The sequence below is a fragment of the Helicoverpa zea genome, chromosome 13, assembly GCF_022581195.2.
Source record: "Helicoverpa zea isolate HzStark_Cry1AcR chromosome 13, ilHelZeax1.1, whole genome shotgun sequence".
In the NCBI taxonomy this organism is placed as follows: Eukaryota; Metazoa; Arthropoda; class Insecta; order Lepidoptera; family Noctuidae; genus Helicoverpa; species Helicoverpa zea.
Genome location: NC_061464.1, coordinates 11714933 through 11737103, shown reverse-complemented (window position 1 = coordinate 11737103; position 22171 = coordinate 11714933). Strand labels below are relative to the sequence as shown.

Below are 22171 nucleotides of genomic sequence, written 5' to 3'. Positions count from 1 at the left end.
ATAAGGGAGTACATTGAAATTACTTAGGTGAGTTATATAGGGGTAGTATATAAAGTAGTGTAGGACGTCCTCAGGCACGGTGGAGTGATGACTTGCGCAAGACGGCTGGCAGGAGCTGGATGCGAGAAGCTGAAAATCTATCTCAGTGGCGTGCACTTGGAGAGGCCTATGTCCAGCAGTGGACTGCGATAGGCTGATGATGATGATGATGATGTATATAAAGAGTTCATGAGGAAGTACATAAGGGAGTGCACAGAGTAGTACATTATGGAGTACTTAAGGATAGCACAAAAGAGAGTACATAAGGGAGTTCATGGGTTTAGTAGATAAGAGAACACACATACCTAGGTAGTACATAAAGGTGTAGTATACATGGGAGATACTAAAGAAGTACACAGGCCTAGTACATAAGGTAGTAAACATGGGTAGTTCAAAAGGCACATAATATGCACCTTATTTCAATACTAATAGAAATTATTTTTCCCAGCACGAAGACGACGTGATCAGGCTCTGGTACCACGAACACTTGAGAGTGTATCAGGACCGGCTTGTGAACGACGCCGATCGACAGTGGTTTACTAAGTAAGTTTGTCTGTCTACTGCAGCTGCGGGATTGTTTATTCATTTATATAAGTAACTAGCCTCTGCCAGCGGTTTCACCCGCACCCCGCGGGAACCTCGGCACGAACCCGGATAAAAAGTAGTCTATAGCCTTCCTCGATAAAAGGGCTATCTAACACTGAAAGAATTTTTCAAATCGGACCAGTATTTCCTGAGATTAGCGCGTTCAAGCAAACAAACACTTCAGCTTTATAATATTAGTATATATATGGAGGACTAACAGGTAAAAAGCACAGAAAAGGAACAGTAAGTTAATCTGAGAGCCATAACAAGTCCTCACTTATAGGCTACAGGACAGTACTAAATACTATGGACACTTAATCTAGAGATGTAATATAGACTTAAGTTCAGTACAGTCGAATTCCTATCTGCCGTAAGCAAAACAACAGGAGCATAGAAAATTGGGAACGGCCGTAGACTGTACAAATTAACTACTTATTAAAGCCCGAATATTGAAGCGCCACTCAAGTTAAAAGAACGCTCAAAGATCAACGTATCTTTTTTGCACTTTATTTACATAAGGTCATGTTGAGTGGGTAACTGGTTTGAGATAGGCAGATAGGCAGTCGTTTCTTTTAAAGCACTGGTATTCAGCTGCATCCGGTTAGACTGGAAACCTATCCCCAATACCTACATGTATCTAGGAAAAGGTTAGCTAGGCAGAATTTTTGAAGAAGGCTATATACTTTTATCTTTATGTAAGAAGTAGTTCTCCCCTGTAAAACTTTATATTCCTTGCAGCTTAATGAACAAGAAGGTTCGTTCGGAGTTCCAGAAGGATCCTCACGAATTGCTAGAAGATCGACTGATGCTGTTCGGGGATTTCATGGACCTCGGCGCAGACGAAAAGAAATACGCTGAAATCGTCGATAGGGACGAGGTAACTTACTGTTACAGCCTGTTTACCGTCCCACTGCTGGGCAAAGGCCTCCTCTCACACGGAGAAGGATTGAGCATTAATCACCACGCTTGCTCAATGCGGGTTGGTGATTTCAGACTATAGCCCAGGTTTCCTCAAGATGTTTTCCTTCACCTTTTTGCCACGAGATAACTTATGTATTTTTTTTTTCTAAGAAAGAATGTCTAAACTGATTTGGCAGAAAATTGCTGGGGAGGTAATTTATACCCAGGAAATGGATATGCGTTACTTTTATGCCTTTATCTTTTCTTCCCAGCTACCTATTTTGATTTTCATCGCAATCGGATAGTCCTTCTGGTGTGAAAGCGTAACAAACCAAACTCTCATTAAACTGCTAGAGCTAGAATACCAAAAATGCTAGAAGTGGGTTTGGTTGGTTATCCTTTAACACGCTGGATTTTTTTTTGTTCAATGTTGTCAATGTACAAAAATGCCTCCTCTACAGATTTATATGTATAGATTTTCCTGTCGTAAATTTCAGTTAGCAGACGTTCTGAGCCACTATTTAGAAGAGTACAACATATCGACGACAGCGCCTCTAGACTTGGTGCTGTTCGACGATGCCGTGGCGCATCTGTGCCGCATCGCCCGCATCATGCGACAGCCTATGGCCAATGCCTTGTTGTTAGGCATGGGTGGTTCTGGTAAGTAAACATTACCTATTTCCCCCCATTTACCTAGAGTACATTGTAGAGTAGCTGTACTTAGTAGTAGTAGTAGTAGTCAGGAGCCAATAAGTCTGACATCACCCTAAACAAGGGGTATTGGGTTGCCCGGGTAACTGGGTTGAGGTGGTCAGATAGGCAGTTGCTCCTTGTGGCATACTGGTACTCAGCCGCATCCGGTTAGTCTGGAAGCCGACCCCAACATAGTTGGGAAAAAGGCTCGGAGGAGGAGGATTACTTAGAAGAGTACAACATATCGACGACAGCACCTTTAGACCTGGTGCTGTTCGACGATGCCGTGGCGCATCTGTGCCGCATCGCCCGCATCATGCGACAGCCTATGGCCAATGCCTTGTTGTTGGGCATGGGTGGTTCCGGTAAGTAATCATTACCTATTTCCCCCCATTTACCTAGAGGAGTACAATATATCGACCTCGGCATGGGCGGCTCCGGTAAGTAATCATTGGATACCTGCCCTGTCCTCCCATTTACCTCGAAGAGTACATAGTAGAGTAGCTGTCATTGAACATTCTTGGCAGTCGTTACGGGTGGTCAGAAGCCAGTAGGTCTGACACCACTCTAACCAAGGGGTATTGGGTTGCCCAGGTATCTGCGTTGGGGAGGTCAGATAGGGAATGACATTATAAATATGGCCTAGAAAGTCGGATATTATTAATAGGTACGTGAAATGCAGGAGCTAGTGTACACCTTGCCTAACTGCCTACGTCGTACGTATAATCTTTTCCTTTTCATCTCAAGCCATCCTAAGATAGTCTGGAACATATCGTTCTAATAAAATAAATCTATCTGGCATGTTCATAAGAGCGTGCAGGATTTTGAACAGCGGCGTCTTGAAGCCCTAGACGCCAAATGCCAGCTCCAAAAATCCCTCCCTAAGCCCTCCTATAACTACGCTTACAATGCGCAAGGGCAACTTCACTGCGCTAATTGTGACCGCGTGTTCAGGGCAATGTTTGATTTCGCAAGTCATGTACGAGCCCGAAGCCAAACTGACGATATGTGCCAGGGTATCGCCGTCGACGGAAAAGTCTAGGAGGACATCATCATCATCAATATAAAAAACACATTTCCCCAGGTCGCCAGTCCCTGTCCCGGCTGTCGGCGAACATGACGGAGCTGGCCTGCATCCAGATCGAGATCACGAAGGCGTACGGGCTGTCGGAGTGGCGCGACGACCTCAAGCAGACCATGCTCAAGGCCGGCGCAGAGAACCGCGGGATCGTCTTCCTCTTCTCGGATGCACAGGTACTCACAAATATAATTTAATGTATTCTACTTCTTTAAGACAAGGACTTCGCCAACAAGTAAAACGTCCTATTAAGGAAAACATCTGCATTTAGTTAAAAGTAGGTTTTTAGGAGGTTCTCATGTCATAGAAAAATAAAACCGTCGTTTAACCGATGAGTATTGAAATGACCGTCGCTGAAAGTGGGGTTAAGTAATCTGTTACCTGAAAGTTTAATAAGCCTATCAAGGCTACGAAAATTTGTTCCCGCAGGCCACAGCATAGCCGCTTTTAACGCAGCTTTGGTTACACTCCTCCATAAATCTTAATCTCTATTCCACCAGATAAAAATGGAATCATTCCTCGAAGATTTAAACAACATCCTGAGCTCCGGAGACGTGCCCAACATATACGAAGTTGAAGACCTAGATAAGATCTACCAAGCCGTCCGTCACGCGGTCATGGAGATGAACCTCACGGCGACTAAGACGAACTTGTTCGCGTGCTACCAGCGACGAGTGCGGAGTAACATGCATATCGTGGTTGTTATGAGCCCTATTGGCGAGGTGAGGACGGTTTATGATTTTTTCGGAAATTTTGATAATCTACGAAATCAGAGAATCATTTGTTTATTTATTTAAGTACATGGAAGACTTATTAAGTACCTTAATACCAGAAAGTAAATTTCAATTTATTTTTAATACTGATGAAGTTGTAAAGTATGTACTTTAGATGCTTCGTGATAAAAGCTTTAGGAAGATTACAGCTTTATAATACCCTATAAAACAACTCACTATCGAGCAACATTGGCCCATGGACATTTAGTAAATATCTTGGCAAAATTAATAGAAACACTAATTTCTTTATAAGTAAAAAAATTAGACATTTGACAACATTTAGATAATTTTTTGGAACATATTTCCGCCATCCAAAAATAGATTGGTAGAAAACAAGCCCAAGGCGTTAAGTCTGTCCTTGTAAAATTTGCAAAAAGTTGTTAATATATAAAATAAGGATATAAATTGAAGCTCAGATCTTGTTCATCTCTACTAAAAACGACATTAATGTAACTACCTATTTCCTTTAGATATTCCGTTCCCGCTTACGCCAGTTCCCGTCTCTCGTGAACTGCTGTACCATAGACTGGTTCAGCGAGTGGCCGAAGTCAGCGCTGGAGTCCGTCGCCTTCCACTTCTTCGAGACCATGGGGGAACTGTCCGTGGCTAGCAATGACGTGCTCAATGCTATGGTGGTATGTATCGTGGCATTTGTGTTCTTAAATATATACTTATTACATATGCTCCCTTATGTACTGTCCTCATATGCTCCCTTATGTACAGTAATCAAATACTCCCTTATGTACTCTCCCCACATACTCCCATATGTGCTGTCCTCATATACTCCTTTATGTACTCTCCCTATATACTCCCTTATGTACTGTCCTCATATACTCCCTTATGTACTCTTCCCATATACTCCCTTATGTACTTACCCCATATACTCCCTTATGTACTTACCCCATATACTCCCTTATGTACTCTTCCCATATACTCCCTTATGTACTTACCCCATATACTCCCTTATGTACTCTGCCTATATACTCCCTTATGTACTCTCCCTATATACTCACTTATGTACTCTCCCTATATACTCACTTATGTACTCTCCCTATATACTCCCTAATGTAATCTCCCTATATACTCCCTTATATACTCACCCCATATACTCCCTTATGTACTCTCCCCATATGCTCCCTTATGTACTCTCCCCATATGCTCCCTTATGTACTCTCCCCATATGCTCCCTTATGTACTCTCCCCATATGCTCCCTTATGTACTGTCCTCATATACTCCCTTATGTACTTACCCCACATACTCCCTTATGTACTTACCCCATATACTCCCTTATGTATTTACCCCATATGCTCCCTTATGTACTCACCCCATATGCTCCCTTATGTACTGTCCCCATATACTCCCTTATGTACTGTCCTCATATGCTCCCTTATGTACTTACACCATATGCACCCTTATGTACCTACTGTCCTCATATACTCCCTTATGTACTTACCCCATGTACTGTCCTCATATACTCCCTTATGTACTTACACCATGTACTTCTTAATTTACTAACCCCATATACTCCCTTATGCACTTCCCCATATACTCCCTTATGTACTAACCCCATATGCTCCCTTATGTACTGTTCTCATATACTCCCTTATGTACTCACCTCATATGCTCCCTTATGTACTCACCTCATATACTCCCTTATGTACTTACCCCATATACTCCCTTATGCACTTTCCCATATACTCCCTTATGTACTAACCCCATATGCTCCCTTATGTACTGTTCTCATATGCTCCCTTATGTACTGTCCTCATATGCTCCCTTATGTACTGTTCTCTTATACTCCCTTATGTACTCACCTCATATGCTCCCTTATGTACTGTTCTCATATACTCCCTTATGTACTCACCTCATATGCTCCCTTATGTACTGTTCTCATATACTCCCTTATGTACTCACCTCATATGCTCCCTTATGTACTGTTCTCTTATACTCCCTTATGTACTCACCTCATATGCTCCCTTATGTACTGTTCTCATATACTCCCTTATGTACTTATCCCATATACTCTAAAAAGTGTTATATAAATTTTATCAGACAAAGGACGATGGGCGTTTTGGTACCCTGTCCAACAGTGTTGATTATACCTCTAGTAGTCTTGTACCATTGCATAGGTCTTGGCAAGGCAAAAAATGTTTACTATGACGATTAGTTCCAAAGCCTTGTCCATTTTGCGTGACATCGACGAATAGAATGTGGAATGCTCATGTGAAAATGTGAACTCTCTATCGCGGTTCATGAGATACAGCCTGGTGACCGACGCACGGACGGACGGAGGAGCGAAAACAATAGGGTCCCGTTTTACCCTTTGGCCACAGAACCTTAAAAATACTTATAAACTAATTGATGTGTATGTGCATCTCGCTCACTCATGTGTAGCACCGCATTGTGTGAAGGTGTCATTGCGCACGGCAGTATTAAACTAGTATCCATCGAAACCCCACGTCTTCTTATTTCTGCACCATTTACCCACAAACATATCATTGGCGACGAGGACGATTTTACCCACATACAAAAATAAAAAATGGCGAAGTCATTTTTGGGTAATTTATCGACGTTTGATTATAAATCCGGCGAGTGGTCTATTTTCAAAGGGCGGTTGACCCAATTTTTGAAGGTTAACGAAGTCAAGGAAGAGAATAAAAGTGCAATCTTGATTACACATTTATCCGATGACTCATATCGTTTGGTGCGTAATTTGGCTTATCCGGTCGAGTTGGAGGCGCTGGACTATAAGAAGCTGGTGGAACTGCTTGATACTCACTTCAAACAGAAGCAATGTTCATTTTCGGACAAGGCCAAATTTTATGGAGCTAAGAGGAGCTCAGGCGAGTCATTGGGCGATTGGGCTGCACGACTGCGAGGATTGGCGAGCTACTGTAACTTCGGATCCGCTTTGGACACAAACCTGACGGATCGTTTTGTCCTGGGCTTAGGAGCGGGGCCCGAGCGTGATAAGCTATTTGAGCAGAATGCTTCCACGTTGGAATTTAACAAAGCGTTGGAGATAGCTGAGCGAGCGGAATGCGCTAGAGAAGCCAGGAAGGTGTTGTCCACAGATGACACTGCCATAAAAGAAGAACCGGTGAACAAAATATACAAGGGCGGTTCACGTCGCGGCGGCGGTGGCAGCGGCGCAGGCGGCGCTCGTGCGGGGACACGAGATGCAAGTCGTGAGGCTGGCCGTTGTTCTATATGCGGTTTAAAAGGTCACGATAAGGATGTGTGTCGTTACAAAAATTATAAGTGTCAAAAATGTGGAAAAGAAGGGCATTTAAAGAAAGTGTGTAATAAAAAAAAACAAACCAACCGTGTTCGCGTCAATAATATCGGAAGCGATGATAGTGATAGTGAAACAGACGGTAGCTGTAAGGAATGCCATAATTTTAACATAAGGTATGTAACAGACAAACCGTTGTGTTTAGACATTAAAGTAGGTGATAAAAATGTAACCATGGAGTTAGATTCTGGGTCTGGAGTTTCTGTCATATCAAATAGAATGTACTCAGAACTGTTTGCACATTATAACTTAACTGACTGTACGATTAAAATGTGTTTATATAACGGACATAAAATCTCGCCGTTGGGGTATTTCCAGCCTATTGTCGAATATAAAGCACAAAGGAAAGAAATTAAGATATTTGTAGTAGACTCGAATGGCCCTCCCCTACTCGGGCGCGATTTCATGTCCACTTTCGGTTTAATTTTAACAAATGTTTATAAAATAAGTCAGGATCACGATGTTAATGCATTATTGGAACAGTTTCCTAGCTTATGGAAAGATGAACTTGGTTGTTTTAATAAATTTAAAGTGCACCTACGATTAAAGGAAAATTCAGTACCAAAATTCTTTAAGGCCCGACCAATACCGTTTGCCTTAAAAGACAAGGTAGAATTAGAATTAGATAGATTAGTCAGTTTGGGCATACTAGTTCCGGTAAGTAATTCACGTTATGCAACACCCATAGTACCGGTTTTAAAGGATAATAACACGGTTAAGATAGCAGGTGATTTTTCAGTCACACTTAATAAGGACCTTATAATAGATAAGTACCCGCTACCAAGGATTGAAGAAGTGTTTGCTAAGCTTGGTGGGGGAGAACATTATTCGAAAATAGATTTAAAAAATGCATATAATCAATTTTGTCTCTCGGAAGATTCTCAGGAGTTGACTACTATTAACACACCAAAAGGATTATTTAAATATACACGTCTAGTTTACGGTCTTGCGAATGCTCCTGCCCTGTTCCAAAAAGCAATGGAAGTTTTATTGTTGGGTATCGAAGGAGTTAGTATATGGTTAGACGATATTTGTTTGACTGCGCCAACAAAAGCACTTCATATAAAGAGATTAGCACAGGTTCTAAGCAGGTTAAATGAAGCGGGGTTGCGCCTTCAGAAAGACAAATGCGAGTTTTTTAAGGATAATGTAACGTACTTAGGTTACATTATCGATAAGAACGGATTACGTACTAACCGCGATAAAGTTAAGGCAATATTAAATGCGCCGGAACCGACAAATATTACGGAAGTAAAGAGGTTCCTAGGAGTAGTCAACTACTACAGGGTTTTTATTCCTAATGCATCGAGCATTATGAGCCCGCTCCACGAGTTGCTGCGCAGTGGCGCGCGGTGGGAGTGGGGAGCGCGCCAGCGCCGCGCGGTGCGTCGCGTGTGCGCTGAGCTCGCCTCTGAGCGCGTGCTGGCGCATTTTGAGCCGAGCGCGCAGCTAGTGCTATCAGTAGATGCCGGGCCGCATGGACTCGGGGCTGTCCTATCTCAACGGGGCAGCGATGGCGGCGAGCGACCATTAGCGTACGCCTCGCGGTCGCTTTCGGTAAGCGAACGCAATTATAGTCAAATACAAAAAGAAGCGACAGCGATCATTTTTGGTGTCAAACACTTCCATCAATACCTTTACGGAAGAAGCGAGCCATTTATTCTTAAGACCGACCACCGGCCCCTGGTATCAATATTTAATAATAAAACGGGTATATCGATAACTACAGCATTACGGTTACAAAGATACGCTATTATACTTTCTGCATACAACTATACAGTTCAGTATATATCAAGTGATAATAACTTAGTCGCTGATTATTTTTCCCGTGCACCTGTGGCGGATACTGCGTGCAAGGGAGATAGCGAATATGACGCATATTTGTCACTGAATTTCTTAGACGTGACCGACCCAGCTGTTTTGTTAATGGATTTAAAGAAGGCAACTTGTAGTGATAAAATTATTCAAACCGTCATTAAATATACAAATGTAGGTTGGCCTCGTAAGATTGTTTGCGAGTCTATTCGTCCCTTCTTTTTATGTCGTAATGATTTGCAATACGAAAATGGTATTTTAATGCGGGGTCATAAGGTGGTAATTCCAGTGGCACTGCGAGAAAGAATGTTGCGCGAACTGCACAGCACGCATTTAGGCATAGTAAAAATGAAATGTAATGCGCGTAGTAGGATGTGGTGGCCCGGTATAGACGAGGATATTGAGAGGTGTATCGGCGCATGCGACGTTTGCGCGAGCGTGCGGCCTGCGCCGCCGCGAGCTGCGCCCGCGCCGTGGCCGAGTCCAGCCGCGCCGTGGGAACGCATCCACATTGACTATCTGTCTATACGTCAACAGACGTATCTAGTAGTGATTGACGCATACTCTAAATGGTTAGAATGTATTAACATGCAAAATGATACTACTAGCCAATCTTTGATAAGAAAACTGAAACAATGTTTTTCTGTGTTTGGTTTACCTTGTACTTTAGTTTCAGATAACGATCCCAAGATAAATTCAAAGGAATTTAATTTGTTCTGTTCCAATAATGGCATTAAATACATGACGACTCCAATTTACCATCCATGTAGCAACGGTCAAGCGGAAAACTCAGTAAGAACATGTAAAAAGATGTTGAAAATAATATTAAGTGAAAACTCTGCACAACATGTGTTACGTGAAAAATTGATAGGCTATTTATTTGAATATAGGAATACAGAGCACTGCACTACTGGACACTCGCCCGCAGAATTAATGTTTGGTCGGAAGCTGAGATCACGGCTTGATTTAATACTTCCAAAAGAAAATGAATCGCATAAAAAAATGTCGAAGGAGAATGAATGTAGTAGCAGAGCCTTTGTGATTGGTGACAGGGTATGGGTCCGGTGGTACAGTGGTAGAAAAGAAGCTTGGAAATTAGGAGTAATAAGTAAAGTGATAGGGAAAAGAATGTATGAAGTGGTGGTTGATGATCAAAGTGTATCTTGTATTAGGCATCTTGATCAGCTTTTAGAGTGTAAAAATAAAGGTATAGCAAGATCAATTGATTGTGATGAACCGATGCCTTCAGGGGTTCCACCCGTTCCTAGTTCACCGACTTCAACAATTCCGTTTAGTCCAACAACATCCGAATTAATTAGTGAGTCGGATTCAGTTAGCACAACAGGTGTAGATTCAGAGGAACCGGTGGAAGAAGAAACGGTGGCAGCGCCAGTTACTATTACTAGCGTGGAAGGTTCTAGCAATGCTGCTGGAAGCAGTAGTAGTGGTAGCGATGTAATTTGTACTGAAGCTCGAGAAGGTGTACGCCAATCTGTCAGTTGTATGCCAGACGCCCAGGCTCCTCAAGCCTCGGCCAGGCCACAGGATTCATCTCCGCAATTATCACGTGCACGTTCTCAGCGAGTTAGGAAGAAGGTAGATTACTCAGTATTTTATAAGTAGATTATAAGTTAATTATAAGTTTATGTTATTAATTGATAAATTGTAATACTAAGTATTCTGTCTACAGATTTCAAAATTAGTGTGGAGGAATGATGTGTATGTGCATCTCGCTCACTCATGTGTAGCACCGCATTGTGTGAAGGTGTCATTACGCACGGCAGTATTAAACTAGTATCCATCGAAACCCCACGTCTTCTTATTTCTGCACCATTTACCCACAAACATATCACTAATACATAAGATTATAACAATAAATAGGTAGGTACAATACTATACTATGCTATTTAACTACAAATGCTTATCTTAACGTGTACATTATAGTGGCAACCGTGGCAACGTCGCCAAGCTGCCAGAGTATCCAGAAGCCACGTAGAGAACTGTAACTCGTGGCCACGTATCCAAATTGGCGACGTTGGCAAACAGTCGCCAAGTGAGTTAGGTTCCTGCTGGTTCCTGAACTGCTTGGATACGTAGCCGGCGACGTCGCCATTGGGTCCGTTCAGATAGACCGGCTCGGAGAGCAGAGCAAATTCTTAACACGTTGAAAATTGAGTACTTAGTATTTGAAGTAAGGTTTCGAAAAGTTGAGAATGCTCGAAGGCGCTCGGTGTGAAATAATAAGAGGAGCCGACCGGCTCCGATCGCGTACTTTTTCTTGACGTTTGGCTCCGTTTGCACGCTCTTTAATGCTCGCGCAGCCGATCGACTCCGGTCTGTGTGAAAAGAAAAATGCGCGCCGATGCTCTCCGAGCCGGTCTATCTGAACGACCCATTGGCGTCCTAATGAGGCAGAGCTCTAAATTACTGGTACACTTTCTCCGGCAGTCGGTCTGCTGCTTCGCGCACCAGTCGGTGGTGGAGGCGAGCGAGCGGTTCAAGGAGCAGCTCAACCGCATCAACTACGTCACGCCCATGTCCTACATGGAGATGCTCGGCGCCTACGCTGAGATGTTCCGCAAGAAGCAGAAAGCTATACTTAACGAGTCTAATGCTCTTAAAACGGGTTAGTATTGTCTATGTATACTGACAATGAGGCTGATAGTCAGTGACCGATTTTTTTTAAGGAAAAAGTACAACAACGATAGCAATTATCCTTCCAACCCCTTATTTCCTACAAAAAGTTGGTCAAAAAATTCTAGTCTTTTATACAAAAAAGTGCCTCGATTATTATCTGTCCTACAGAAAGTTTGACGCGTTAGGGAGGTCTAAACGACACCCAGGATTGGTAGAACATATGATGTACTTAACATATAGTTCGTACTAAATAATTTAGCATTTGTCTCTTCACGCTTACACAGAAGTTGCAAATGACGCCTGTTGTAAGTTCGATATTCACCGTGCAAAGTTATCATGTATTTAATGATATTCAAGTTTAGAGTGTCTAATGAATACTAGTTTTATACCAAATAAACTTATACAATAGTTAATTTTATTGTTCTTAATAATATTTAATGAAAGATGCACTGAAGCTTTATCCCTATCCAGGTTTGAACAAGCTAAACCAGACAGAAATCGAAGTAAAAGAGCTTCAGATCGAACTGGCCGAGCTGAAGCCGCTCATGGAGAAGGCGGCCGAGGAGACCAGGAAGGTCATCGAACAGATCGCGACTGACACGGTCAGATATTGACATTAAGTTACAAGATAAACGGGTCAACGGGCCAATCATATTATTAACTTCGATAATTTGGCCTGTACATACCTCATCTATACCTACAGCTTTCATCCGCGTCTTCATCATTGTCTCATTTCCCGAGCCTTTCCCCAACTATGTTACTAGTCTAACCAGATGCAGCTGAGTCCAGTTTTACAAGGAACGACTGCCCTGTCTGTCGTCCTCAACCTAGTTACCCGGACAACCCAATACCCCTTGGTAAGACTGGCAGTCAGACTTACTGATTTTGTTGTTGACGTTTGCTGGTTCCTGGAAAATTTTTACCCGTTTCATGTTATTTTTTTAATTTTAAATTCTCTTGTTCATTGTATTTTGTAGGCGATAGCGGAAGAAGCTCGTGAGAAAGTGGAGAAAGAAACTGTGATGGCGGAGAAGTTGGCTGCCATTAACGCCGCCATGGCCGAAGACGCACAGAGGGATCTCGGTAAGTTATCCTTCTCAGATTAGGTATCTTATCATCGATTATGTGTTAGCTGAATAAATGATTTTTTTTTATTATTTAGTATCTTATAAGTTTGCAAAGAGCTAAAAGTAAGAATGATACGTGAAGGTTTAGTTTTACAGTTAAGAAATTCTATAGAAATATTTTTTTTCATAGGTTTTGTGGGTTTGGTTACCTACAATACAGAAGTATAGCTTGTTTAAGACGTATAGTTGTTTCGACTACACGCACAGTTACAGTTACGGTACCAACACGGCGCAATTAAAACGCGGCAGTAAGAAAAGCTTATGCAACAAAGAACTAACGTATTCCATTCACATAATTTAAGTAATACTTCACAATTCTGTACAGAGGAAGCGATGCCAGCGCTGCGTGCAGCAGAGAAAGCGCTGCAGGAGCTGAACCGCAACGACGTGGTGGAAGTCAAGGCTATGAAGAAACCCCCCGCCGGCGTCGTGCTCGTCATAGAGTCGCTCTGTGTCGTCTTCGATATTAAACCTATTAAGGTAATTTCATCATCATCCTCCTGGCCTTATATAAATTTTATTTGGGGTCGGCGCAGCATGTTTTCTCCTTCCATACCCTTCTATCTGCCGTCATCTCGCAAGTAACATTGAGGTAATGTCATGGAAAACAAATAACGAGCGCAGCCAAAACGGAAAATCTACGAAAATGTGGGGACGAGAAACGTAACTAACTCCGCCCTTATACGGTTCCTTCAGAACCCGTCCATTTTTTTTCGTAATACCAAAAATCCTTGACAGATATCCCGTACGCCTCATTAAACACTCCTAACTAATCTTTAATGTTGGTAATTGACTCTTACCTCCGTGAAAAAATATAAAATAAAATTCTCACTAAAAAGAAATACCAATTGCCTCACATCGTAAAAACAACAAGGCAGTACATCCCGTATCTAGATGGGGTAAAGACGTCTTCTTCTGGTTGAAAGTTACTTTCCCACAAATTCAGCATAATCGATTGAGCCGTTCTTGATTTATAAGTAAACTTGTACGTGCCCTGTACGTGCTTCGCTGCGTAAAAAAATGCTCGACCGATTTTTCAAAGTTCACATAAACCCTCTACTAAATAGTCGAAACATTTGGTTTGGATAGTTGAGACCGTTCCTGAGTTATAAAATTACAACGAAAATGACGTTTATTTTTATATAGACTGAGTAACTGTATGTTCAGGAACAAGGAGCATCATTCGGCGAGAAGGTGCTGAACTACTGGAAGCCAGGCTCCCTCATGCTGTCGGACCCCTCCGCCTTCCTCGACTCGCTCCTCAAGTTCGACAAGGACTCCATCACTGAGGATATGATCAAGAAGCTTAAGAGATTCGTCGTTAACCCGGATTATGATCCCGCTAAGATTTTGAAGGTAGTTAACAACTACACAAATACATAATTACTGTTATTTAAAAAAACAATAAAAATAAAATCGTCAAAACGATAATGGTGACATTATTTTAAGATGCTACCATAGAATATGATAAACAATTTTTGATTCGATCTTCACAACTACCTAATACTTGATGTCATATCTACATACCCTTCTATTCGAATAGATAGGCAGACTGGGAGGATATCATTGTCGCCTGCCGGGGCTGCGGAATTGTTCGCGCGAGTTACTGCGGCGCTGGTACATAAAAGGCCTACGAAGGAACATGATGGGTTTCAGTCAGTAAGACTCTGATACTCCCTCACCGCTGCTAACCCACAGCGGGAGGAGTCATTTGATGATTTCCCATGAAAAAAACAAGGACTTTGTTTGCCGTGTAACTAAATTAAACTATATACTTGTTTATATGATTGAATGATCTTTGGATGTTGACGTTCGAAAAGTGCTAATTTATCAACCTAATTTGAAAAAAGTTTTTGAGTTTGAGTTTGATGACAGGTGTCGAAAGCATGCCAGTCGCTGTGCATGTGGGTGCACGCGATGTACAAGTTCTACCACGTCAACAAGGGCGTGGCGCCCAAGAAGGAGGCCCTCGCCCGCGCCACCAGGGAACTGCAGATCGTTGAAGGTAAACATATTTTACTAGCCGTTTTCCCAAGGTTTCACCCGCGTCTCGTGGCAACTACTAGTTCAATTCAATTCCAATTCGGTTCCAATTCAATTGAATTCCAATTCAATTCCAAAATACGTCATCTGTGAAAATTTCAACTCTCTAACTATCACGGTTCATGAGATACAGTCTGGTGATAGACGGACCGACAGAGGTAACAATAGGGTCCCGTTTTACCCTTTGGGTACGAAACCTTAAAAAAATACTCTTCCATCAAAACGATATACGAAAGTAGCGTTATTTTTACCATTTGAATTAGATAAAAGATCCAATTTCACCGAATTGACACAAGTTTTTTCTTCACCTCTTTTTAAACTATTCTGACAGCCATGCTGGCCACCGCTAAGGCGAAGATGATAGCCTTGCTGGAAGGTATTGCGAAGCTGAACGCGTACTTAGTGGAGAAGGAAGACGAGCGCAAGCGCATGGAGGAGGACATCAACCAGTGCCTCGCGCGCATGGACCGCGCCAACAGGTATTACCACCAGCCTGCCTGCCGTCCCACTCAGGTGCGGATTAAGCTAGCGCGGGGCCCGTACCGAAATTAGGGTGTTGAGTTTCAAAAAGTAAAAAACTTAGAAAGAATTGAACTTTTAGAATCCTTGAGTTAGGACTAATTGCTGCTACTGTTTGCTTTATGGTTAATCCATTGTGGGCCACAGGCATCCTTTCACACAGAGAAGGATTGAACATTAATCACCACGCTTACTCAATGCGGGTTGGTGATTTCAGACTTAATAGTCCAAGTTTCCACGACTTAGAAATTAGAGAAATTCTTAAAAGAACAATAGTATGATAAAATAAGATTGATTTATTTGTGTGCGTAGGTGTGCAAAATCATTCCTTTTAGGTATATAGCAATCTATAAGTATGTTTTTCCTTTTTGGCATACTTGAAAGGAGAAATTCTATTGTTTTTTTAAACTTCTCGCTATGGCCCAGTTTTGTAGTCATATTACACGTGCTTAATTTAAAACTTTATTTTTCAACACACGTGATAATTTTAAATAATCAGTAATAACTTTTTGCATGCCAGGTTGTTGAATGGGCTGTCAAGCGAGCGCGTCAGATGGATCAAAACCATAGCGGACTTGGACGTCGCTATAGTCAACCTTATTGGAGATATCCTGATCAGCGCTTGTGAGTATAAATTTTAACGAACACTTGTTAAAATTTAAAACTACTACCAGCTGGTTTCTCTCTGTGTGTGTGGAAACTACTACCCGTACTGGAATTAAATATAGCCTAAGTTACTCACAAAAATAATGTACCTTGCCAATAGTGAAAAAAAAAAATCGGTCCAGTAGTTTTTGAGTGTATCCATTACAAACAAAAAATAAGTTTTTTTTCTCTCTTCATAACACTAGTATAGAAAAAGCTATCTAACTCATATATTTTTTAGAATCTGATTTTCAAGCGAACAAACTCCAGCTAAATGATTACAAGCTTTATGTCTGGGTACGTATGATAAAGCGGTCAAAGAGACAGTCAGGCTATTTCAGGCCGTATACAGAAAGAAGCTGGAACTTGTAAGCGCTTATAAGCGCTTATAGGCGCGTGCGCTTTCTTTCTATATACTGCCTTAAATACAGCTGCATCAGGTTAAAAGCAGACCCTAATATATTTGAGGATGATATGTAGTGAAACGGGCACTTATTCTTTAAATAATTTGTTTATTAAAGCTTACCAACTGTGATATGTATAGAGAATCTTATAAATAAATAATGTTTGTTAGGCGCCGTGGGTTACATAACGCCTTTCACAGACGAGTTCAGAAGAGAACTACTAAAGAATTGGATTGAACATATGGAGGTGAACTTGTTACGGCCTTTCGTTTCTTCTATATAATTGTAGTAAATACCGTATCCTGGTAATAAGTAGCCAGTAATGACATATATTTGTGTAAGTACAGTAATTTTTGTGCCAAAGCGCGAAGACTTTTGCATTTATAATATTAAATAAGTATATGTTTCTAGTAAATATTCATTGTAATTAAATTGGTATATTTTAGATAGAAGTGTCTACTTCAGTTAAGTAAAACTAGTTGAGTTCTGTCAATAGATGGACGACTATTTGGTCCAAATTTACTTTGAGATCTTCTAGAGTCGGAATAGAATTGTCTGCGCCAATGTAGGTACTATAATTATTATTTATTAATACGACATTACCAGTATCTTTATTGTAAATGCCTTGCAATAATATTTGTACTGGACTAATGTTTTGTAACAAATAAATGATCTTTCTTGTTGTTTTCATTTTAGAAAGTGCAAGTGCCACACACGTCTGGTGCTACGCCGATATCAACTTTGGGTGATGCTGTGCAGATAAGGTTAGTTATTTTACATACATAGATTTCACTACCTTGCCCACCCAGATAATAGCAAATACCTCGAAAAATAACGCTATCTAACACTGAAATAATTTTAAAATAGTCCTGTATTTACTGTTCAAACGAATAAACCAACTCTTAATAATATTAGTATCTATATTTAGACTGAGCCTGAATATTGGAAATAATAATCTTAGTCCAATTTCCCTCATTCAAAAACCACCCAATAAAAATAGTCCTTACAACCTTATACTCATTACAAAAATCGACCTTAAACAAAGGCACTAAAATCCATTTTCCCCCTAGAACATGGCAGATGTACGGCCTGCCTCGAGACCCAATGTCCGTAGAGTCTGCGGTGTTGATGTCCAACTCTCGACGGTGGCCGCTTATTATCGACCCTCAGACACAGGCTAACAAGTGGATTAGAGCTATGGTATGCTTTGTGCTTTCTAGATTATAATTTTGATGTAATTATATGGTGGTTTGTCAAGGTTTACAGCTGTGTCACTTAGGGAACTAATTGTGTAAATATATCTTAAATATATTTAATCCCGTCGCAAAAAGAGGGTTTTTATAAGCTGGACCGACATGTGTGTCTATCTGACTGTGGGTCTGGTCACCATACCTCTTAAACGGATGATCCGATCTGGTATGTTTTTTAATCGACAGCTGTTTTGCCAGCGGTCCTCATGAGATACATTTTACCAAATCGGCTCAGCCGTTTCCAAAATTAAATAAAATTCACGTCCTTTTTGTGAACTGATACATTCATTTTGCAGGGGAAACTAGAAGGCTTAGTAGTATGCAAACCTAACGACAGAGATCTTTTGAGGAACTTCGAATCAGCGCTGCGGTTCGGTAAGCCTATTCTATTGGAGAACGTCGGACAAGAACTGGACCCGGCCTTAGATCCTGTCTTAAAGGTAACTTGTTATTATAGTTTAGCTGTTCCCCGTAGTTCAAACCGCGTCCCAAGAGCACTACTTTCCTGCGTCCTTTCTCAGGATCAACATAAACTGTGTACTTTTGGCGTGTACTTGCTCATGGTCTAAATACATTAACGTTTTAATCCTCTCGATCTTTTACTCGTGCTAAATTAGTTTCACCGCAACTCAATCCAAACTAATATTATAAATGCGAAAGTAACTCTGTCTGTCTGTCTGTCTGTCTGTCTGTCTGTCTTTCTGTCTGTCTTTCTGTCTGTCTTTTCTTCACGCCTAAACTACTGAACCGATTTGTGTGAAATTTGGTACAGACATAGTTTGAAACTTGAGAAAGGACATAGGATAGTTTTTATTACAAAAATTAAAAATAAAAAATAAAATTTATTACGGACATACAGTGCCATCTATTGGTCAAATGTCGAGCTGTTCCTATGCTCCGTAGATAGATGGCGTTAATCGCGCAATGGTGTCATTACACGTGTTCGGTTCATGTTATTGTTTTAATTCATCGGAAAATCCATCAGAAAAATGTAAATAAACAGTAAAAAGGTGTAAAAAAATTAATATGAATATAATAAAAGTTTTACTGCAAAGAAAATGCTCTAACGGAGTATAGATAATTCTATTAGTACTACGCGCAATGGTGTCGATCGTTACACGAGTTCGGTTCATGTTGTTTTAATTTGGTACAGACATAGTTTGGAACTCGAGAAAGGACATAGGATAGTTTTTATCCCAAAAATCCTGCGGGAGCGGGAACTTCTCAAAAATCCCGCGAGATCGGGAACTATGTGGGTAAAACCAAAAATCTGCCGGAAGTCACTATTCAACGCGAACGAAGTCGCGGGCAAAAGCTAGTTGTAATATAAACTTTTGACTGCCTCGTTGGTCTAGTGGTCGCAAGCGCATCTGCTGTGCTCGAGGTCTCGGGTTCGATTCCCGGGTCGGGCCGAAATCGCTTTGTGGGTTTTCTTACGCGGTGTCCTGCGTGAGCGACGAACGCGACGCGACGCGACGCAACACGAGGCGACGTAATGCGACGCGATGCTATACGCGACAAATGTCCTACGTGATGTTGGTCATTACTTCTCAAATCATGGAGAAGTTGTGTTACAATACATGTTACAATTTTGCTTGAAAGTTCATATTTAAGGTACAGACAAGCAACATTCTTCCAACTTGTTTGTACTAATAAACAATTTCTTTAATGTTTATGTTTTTTGTCCCACAACAATCAACGTTTCTGAATAGTTCGTGGTGTCGCATCTGGTCGCCCTCAAAACAAGTACGCGTTACGTCGCGTCTCGCCGCAGACTGTCACATAGGCCGCATGTAGGGAATGCCGTTGAGTTGATCGCGTTCGTCGCGTTCGCAGCGTCGCGTTCGTAGCTCACGGAGGACACCGCGTTAAACTTTCACAAAGCAGCCCGTAGTCTGGAAGTTGGTGATTGATTCACCCGTCCATCTCCTTAAATGAGAACAGCCACCGTGGCCGGCTGTGGACGCTATTATTAATCTTTTAACAACTCCTTTTCCCAAACTATCTTTATCCCCGTAGCGTCAATACTTCCGTCAAGCGGGTCAATTAGTACTAAAGCTGGGTGACTCTCTGATCCCCTACATGGCTGGCTTCAAGCTGTATATCACCACCAAGCTGCCCAACCCCAAGTATAAGCCTGAGACCTCTGTCAAGGTTATGGTCGTTAACTTCGCACTTGTGCCTAGGTAAGAAGATTTTAATTTAATTTTTGCTTAGAATTTGCTAAGAAGTTCTTATATATTTTGCAATATAGAAATAACTATTTCTGTTGTCAAATCTTTAGAAAAATAAATTTTAGGGTTTTTACAGCAATGCACATTTTGTTGTGTAACGGTGTTCAATTAAATATGATTAATAAATGTACAATGTAATTTTTTGGACTTTATGTTAAAATTCGATTTATTAATATCATTTACCCGGCTTTAAAATACAGACATCCGAATTGTGAACCATTTTGGGAAGTCGGTTAAAACCCAATTCCATAAATCGAATACAGTTCTCGCTAGACTTACCTGGAACAATGCGCGACTTGCTGCGCAAAAACACATTTTATACTGATACGCGTGTCATTTTTGCAAAACCTAAGTGTTTCTACAAAACCCGGCCAAGTGCGAGTCGGAATCGCACACAAAGGGTTCTGTACCATTATTTAGAAGATGAGCAAAAGAATTACGTTTATTCTATGGGAACTCCCCAAAATATTTATTCTATTCTAGTTTTCGGTATTTGTTGTTATAACGGCAACAAAAATACATCATGTGTGAAAATTTCAACTCTCTAACTATCACGGTTCATGAGATACAGCCTGGTGACAGACGGACGCACGGACGGACGGACGGACAGAGGAGCGAAAACAATAGGGTCCCGTTTTATCCTTTGGGTACGGAACTCTAAAAAAGATTTAATTTCCAGCGGCCTAGCAGAGCAACTGCTATCAACCGTAGTAGCTCAAGAGCGACCCGACCTAGAAGAGCTACGAGGTCAGCTCATCGTCTCCCGAGCTCAGATGGCAGCTCAGCTCGCAGAGATGCAAGCTGACATCCTGTATGGCCTGTCCAACAGTCAGGGTTCGCCGGTCGATGACCTGCCTCTCATACTTACCCTCGAAGCTATCAAAATTAAGAGCGCGGAAATCATTGTGAGTATATGTCAAGTGTATAGTGCGTTAGTGTGTTGATGTTAAGGAAAAAGTATCATGGAGTATGCAAAAAAAAAATAGGTGTAAACAAGACGGAAATTACGTAATTTCGTAAATTTTCAGCAGTTTCTGTTGTAAAATAGTTGTAGTTGAAAATACGATGTTCTGAAGATAACATTTTATTGAGTGACATAAGTCTGACAAGTCAAGAGACATAAGAAAATATTTGAAATATAAAAAATAAATACTGTGACAGTCAGTACGATTACATATTAAAACTCTTTCGACAGTTTCCGCAGTTTCCCCAAATAAAATTCATTTCAGCCGGGGTCAGTGTAGCCTCCAATAGAGAAATAATTTTCAAAATCGGTTTCAGAACGTTTAGGGTATGAATCCTCTTTAGTGCAGAAGAAGTTTTTCTTTCCTTCCATCGGGTTATGAGAGTGAAGGAATAGGGAGTGCACTTGTGTCTGCGCAAATGCTCGTGCACTATAATATGTCCTGCGCAGCTGGCTGATCTCCTTAAATGAGAACAGCCGCCGTGGCCGCCATTAGTGTAGAAGTATAGATTTCCAGTCTTTCCATCTCAAAATTCCCTAATTGCCTCACAATTTCCTAGATAAAAGTAGAAGACATAGAACGCACAACGCTAGAGATAGACGAGGCCCGCAGCGGGTATGTTCCCGTCACCGACAGGGGGTCTATTCTGTTCTTCTGCTTATCTGACATGGCAAATGTGGTCCACATTGTGGTCCAAAAAACAATGCGGAATTGGATCTATTTGGCACAACCATCTATTGTTATTTTGTAGATTTTATTTCTAATTATTTGTTTTGTGGTAAGTCAATATGTTCCAAAAAAAGTGACAGAAGGTTTTTGTTTTGCCCAACAGTTATGTTTCAACAGAAACAAAACTAATTAGATTTCAATGTAGTTTAAATTAAGATCTTTTTCGTCTTCTCTTATAATATTATGTGGTCAACCTATCCTCTTACAAAATACCTTATTATATTCCTAGATAAAAGTAGAAGACATAGAACGCACAACGCTAGAGATAGACGAGGCCCGCAGCGGGTATGTACCCGTCGCCGACAGGGGGTCTATTCTGTTCTTCTGTTTATCCGACATGGCGAATGTGGACCCCATGTACCAGTACTCGCTCGAGTGGTTCGTCAAGCTCTTCGTGAGGGCCATGGCTGAGACTGAGCCTAATGGTAAGTTTACTTTA

At 41.3% G+C, this 22171-nt stretch overlaps 2 protein-coding genes across 3 annotated transcripts in view; both read left to right on the top strand.

The window, feature by feature from the left end:
- LOC124636077 (dynein axonemal heavy chain 1-like) overlaps window positions 1-22171 on the top strand; it is a 94384-nt gene that overhangs the window by 57814 nt on the left and 14399 nt on the right. The window contains exons 50-70 of the mRNA XM_047172028.1: window positions 488-582; window positions 1363-1501; window positions 2022-2184; window positions 3302-3471; window positions 3796-4017; window positions 4539-4703; window positions 11628-11805; window positions 12288-12418; window positions 12794-12899; window positions 13269-13423; window positions 14111-14299; window positions 14819-14948; window positions 15318-15465; window positions 16026-16129; window positions 16725-16801; window positions 17251-17318; window positions 17625-17754; window positions 18101-18244; window positions 19824-19990; window positions 20718-20943; window positions 21962-22157. Of these exons, the coding sequence (XP_047027984.1) occupies window positions 488-582; window positions 1363-1501; window positions 2022-2184; window positions 3302-3471; window positions 3796-4017; window positions 4539-4703; window positions 11628-11805; window positions 12288-12418; window positions 12794-12899; window positions 13269-13423; window positions 14111-14299; window positions 14819-14948; window positions 15318-15465; window positions 16026-16129; window positions 16725-16801; window positions 17251-17318; window positions 17625-17754; window positions 18101-18244; window positions 19824-19990; window positions 20718-20943; window positions 21962-22157 (3103 nt within the window). The remainder of the gene's footprint in view (window positions 1-487; window positions 583-1362; window positions 1502-2021; window positions 2185-3301; window positions 3472-3795; window positions 4018-4538; window positions 4704-11627; window positions 11806-12287; window positions 12419-12793; window positions 12900-13268; window positions 13424-14110; window positions 14300-14818; window positions 14949-15317; window positions 15466-16025; window positions 16130-16724; window positions 16802-17250; window positions 17319-17624; window positions 17755-18100; window positions 18245-19823; window positions 19991-20717; window positions 20944-21961; window positions 22158-22171) is intronic.
- Window positions 6430-10986, top strand: LOC124635608. 2 transcript variants are annotated; one of them, XM_047171539.1, is made up of 2 exons: window positions 6430-7480; window positions 10870-10986. In XM_047171539.1, the coding sequence occupies exons 1-2, from the start codon at window positions 6609-6611 to the stop codon at window positions 10880-10882; spliced, it is 885 nt and encodes a 294-aa protein (XP_047027495.1). In that variant the 5' UTR covers window positions 6430-6608; the 3' UTR covers window positions 10883-10986. The 2 variants fall into 2 exon arrangements, 1 of the variants encoding a protein (XP_047027495.1); XR_006985038.1 differs by lacking the exon at window positions 6430-7480 and adding an exon at window positions 8790-8921.